Raw genomic sequence first — 3,817 nt, 5'->3', positions numbered from 1 at the left:
CTAAAATTTTGAATTATAATCTACAGTTTGATACCAAACTTATTGACATAAATTCAAGAAATAGTAGTGCAATAAAATTTTGGATGCGAGTCAACAAACGAGATGACATGGCCTTTGACCTGTGACCCATCTGGAAAGGGTTAAGGCATTACTTCTTGTGTATTTGATATTTGGCTATACATGACTCAGAATCACTTCAAGCGTGATATTATTGATTTTTTTTTCTTAGGCAACCACCTCCAGTTGATGATGAGAGCCCTTCTGGTAGCCCTAAGACCACCCATAAGCCTAATGACTTAAGATTAACTTCACAAGGTCACTCAAGTACCCTAAACTTGGACCCTTTCGATACATATAGGTCAAACAGTTCCATGCTGGTGCACAATAATTCCCGGGAAGTCTCTGTTGAAAAAGTGATAGCAGATGGTACTGAAAATTTTGAAAGCTTATCACCATTAGCAGTACCACCTGGTGTTAGTACAGTAGATAGCACAAATTGGCAGGATTCAGTGAGTCGATCTTCGGAGTCTGGAAAGTCTGTGGACTGGACTGCCGTTTGTAAGCACTCAGATGTTCAAAGTAAAGAGACAACAAAATCGGATCGTTCCAGTAAAGGAAGCGATAAAAAGAAGAAAACTTCTTCGTGGTATAATGTACGTATAATAAGATGTGGGAATAATTATCTTTATTTTTATTAACACATCCAATTACTATAGATAAAAGTAATGTTTGAGAAATTTTAAAGTTTAATTGCTCATCATTCACTTGAATTTATTTCACCATATCTGGTTATTTATAAATCAGAGAAATCTTGTTATTCATAAAAAAAGTGTAGTATTTACATAGTTACTGTTCATAATAATTTGAAAATAATCACATTTGTCACTGATTTCAAAAACTGCAGACATCATTTAGAACTGTTGAAGTTATAAGTTCTGACATTAAAATATATAAATATTTTAATAATTTAATTTCTTCGACAGGTTTTAAACCCTACATACAAATCAAAAAGTGACGACTTCAAGCGACTTTTCAGAGATTTACCAGAGTCAGAGAGACTTATTATTGGTAAGTACAAAGTATATGCTGAAAGAAGAATAAGCTTTAAAATGCAGTTAATTTATGGAAAAAATAATTTCCTGAAGAGGTTGATAATTTTTTCTCATATTGTTTTTGCTAGTTTTGATTGAATAAAATCAAAGACTTGCAAGTAGGATTAATTAAGGAAAATTTTAAAACTAGTTATGTTGAGCTTAAGAGAATTTACACTCCTTATTAAAAACTCTGTTGTTATTATTATTATTATTTGTTTTTTAATCTGGTGAAGAACAAAAATAGTACAGAAATACTCATTCTGGCATTTTAATACTTTTTTCATAATCAAATTTAAACGAACTTCAAGTGAAAGTTCAGACTCAGTTTCATGTGGAGTTCACTGTAATTTATTTATTTTGTAACAGTTTTAGTTACTTTTTTTAATCTTTAATAGTTGTATTATATGTTGTTAAAAGAAATCAGGAAATATCTACATCACACACTGATGTACCGTTACTTAGGATTAAATCAGTGAAATATAAACTTTAAATTAGCTTAACTAGAGTAAAGTTATAATTTATAAAAAGAAACATCATTCAATGTAATAGGTATCTTATGATTATGCAGTAACTGTTTTGTTTTTTTACAGATTATTCCTGTGCCTTACAAAGAGATATTCTAGTCCATGGAAGATTGTATGTGTCACAAAATTACTTTTGTTTCTATGCCAACATATTCAGATGGGAAACCTTTGTAAGCATAATTTATTCTAAATAATTTCTTTCATCATTGGTGAAATACTTTTTGTTTTTGGATAATAAGTTTTTGTTTTTATAATTACCTTTAAGCAGTAGACTCATAACAGACAAAATGTATTTAGTCAATGTGTGTGTTAACTAGCTAGTAAATTCAAGCCAAACTACTTCAGTTGAAATTCAGAAATCTTCGACTATCTTTTTATCAGATAAAATACTTAATATATTCAACTACAGGCTTCATCATTGAAAACATTATCAAAGCTATTTCTAAGTGGTTAATTTGTGTGTTTCCATTAATCTGTATTAAGAATGAATGGTATGAAAAATATATTATTTAAGAATACTAGGAAAAGTAATTTGAATAGTTATAGACCTTAGAAATAAGTTTGTATGTTTAGTAAGTTCTTACAATAACTCCTGTGTTTAACTATAATCATAGATGTAGCTTGATCTAGCCCTAAACCATTATTTAACAAAAGTCTGCATGTGTGTCCACTTGTATGTGCTGGACCCTCCCTGTGTCTTCCACATGCATTGAATAGGTATGTTCATAAATAGCAGCAGACAAACATCACAGAAGAGATTTAAATAATCTTACTAAAACCAGAATTAAACAGACATTTAAAATATTGTTTATAGTTGAGGTTAGAGGCTTTAATACTTTGTGTGACTCATTTGTTATAAGGGGTCCTGTAACCATCAAAGTCGCGGACTCACAAGGTATTTTGTGCTTAAGAAGAATATGTGTAAAAATCCTCAGTCTGAATTATTAACCCTAAAATTACCAATGGGCCCCATAGGTAATTCTAAGGTTAATAATGCAAGTTGAGTTTGTAATTTATTTTCTTTTATTTACCTGTAACTTTACTTCAAAATACAGGTAACCTGTTTATACTGGCATTCTCGTGCCTCCAGGTGTACACATAACTAGTAAATGTTGAAAAATAATAGAGTTTTGTAGGAACTTGTTTTAAAATGAAACTGTAAAATTAAGTTTCTAAATTAGGCATATGTGTCGTGCACAAGAAAAAGGTTAAATTCAATATTTTTAAGATTTGAAAAAACATAAGTTTAAATATGTGTATTAATTTGTGGTTATTTATGTTCGGTTTCACATTTAATTTCCATACTTATATAAACCCCTGTTTTTCAGCTACTCCTTCGTTGTAGAGACATCACCAGCATGACCAAAGAGAAAACAGCACGGGTAATTCCAAATGCAATTCAAGTGTGCACGGATAGTGAAAAACACTTCTTTACATCATTTGGTGCTCGTGATAAAACGTACATGATGCTTTTTCGAATTTGGCAGAATGCACTTTTAGAGACAGTAAGTTACAGCTTATTAATACTACAGAAATTAAATAATAAGTTATAAACTTAATTAAGAAGTTTAAAGCCAGTCTTTATTATTAATTTTGTTACTGTAAGTTTTGATTTTTCATTATTCAGAACCTAAAGTAATTAGAGTAATTAGAAGATAAATAAGAAGTATATATACATTAGGTATGTTAACAAGAAGATTATATACATTAGGTATGTTAACAAGAAGTGTATATAATCTTCTTCTTGTTAACATACCTAATGTATATAATCTTCTTGTCAACATACCTAGTGTATATAATCTTCTTGTTAACATACCTAGTGTATATAATCTTCTTGTTAACATACCTAATGTATATAATCTTCTTGTTAACATACCTAATGTATATTCATTAGGTATGTTAACAAGAAGAAGATTATATACATTAGGTATGTTAACAAGAAGAAGATTATATACATTAGGTATGTTAACAAGAAGATTATATATATTAGGTATGTTAACAAGAAGAAGATTATATACATTAGGTATGTTAACAAGAAGAAGATTATATTCATTAGGTATGTTAACAAGAAGATTATATTCATTAGGTATGTTAACAAGAAGATTATATTCATTAGGTATGTTAACAAGAAGATTATATACATTAGGTATGTTAACAAGAAGATTATATATACATTAGGTATGTTAACAAGAAGATTGA

The 3,817-nt window shown here is 29.2% G+C and overlaps 1 protein-coding gene across 1 annotated transcript in view; it reads left to right on the top strand.

Moving 5' to 3' along the window:
* Positions 1 to 3,817, top strand: part of LOC111083909 (GRAM domain-containing protein 1B-like) — a gene marked incomplete at its 3' end in the record, with an annotated part of 12,996 nt that overhangs the window by 7,288 nt on the left and 1,891 nt on the right. The window contains exons 2-5 of the mRNA XM_022380642.1: positions 230 to 653; positions 984 to 1,068; positions 1,685 to 1,788; positions 2,947 to 3,123. Coding sequence (XP_022236350.1) covers positions 372 to 653; positions 984 to 1,068; positions 1,685 to 1,788; positions 2,947 to 3,123 — 648 coding nt within the window. The remainder of the gene's footprint in view (positions 1 to 229; positions 654 to 983; positions 1,069 to 1,684; positions 1,789 to 2,946; positions 3,124 to 3,817) is intronic.

The sequence above is a fragment of the Limulus polyphemus genome, unplaced genomic scaffold, assembly GCF_000517525.1.
Source record: "Limulus polyphemus unplaced genomic scaffold, Limulus_polyphemus-2.1.2 Scaffold12043, whole genome shotgun sequence".
In the NCBI taxonomy this organism is placed as follows: domain Eukaryota; kingdom Metazoa; phylum Arthropoda; class Merostomata; order Xiphosura; family Limulidae; genus Limulus; species Limulus polyphemus.
This window is presented reverse-complemented; position numbering and strand designations above follow the sequence as displayed.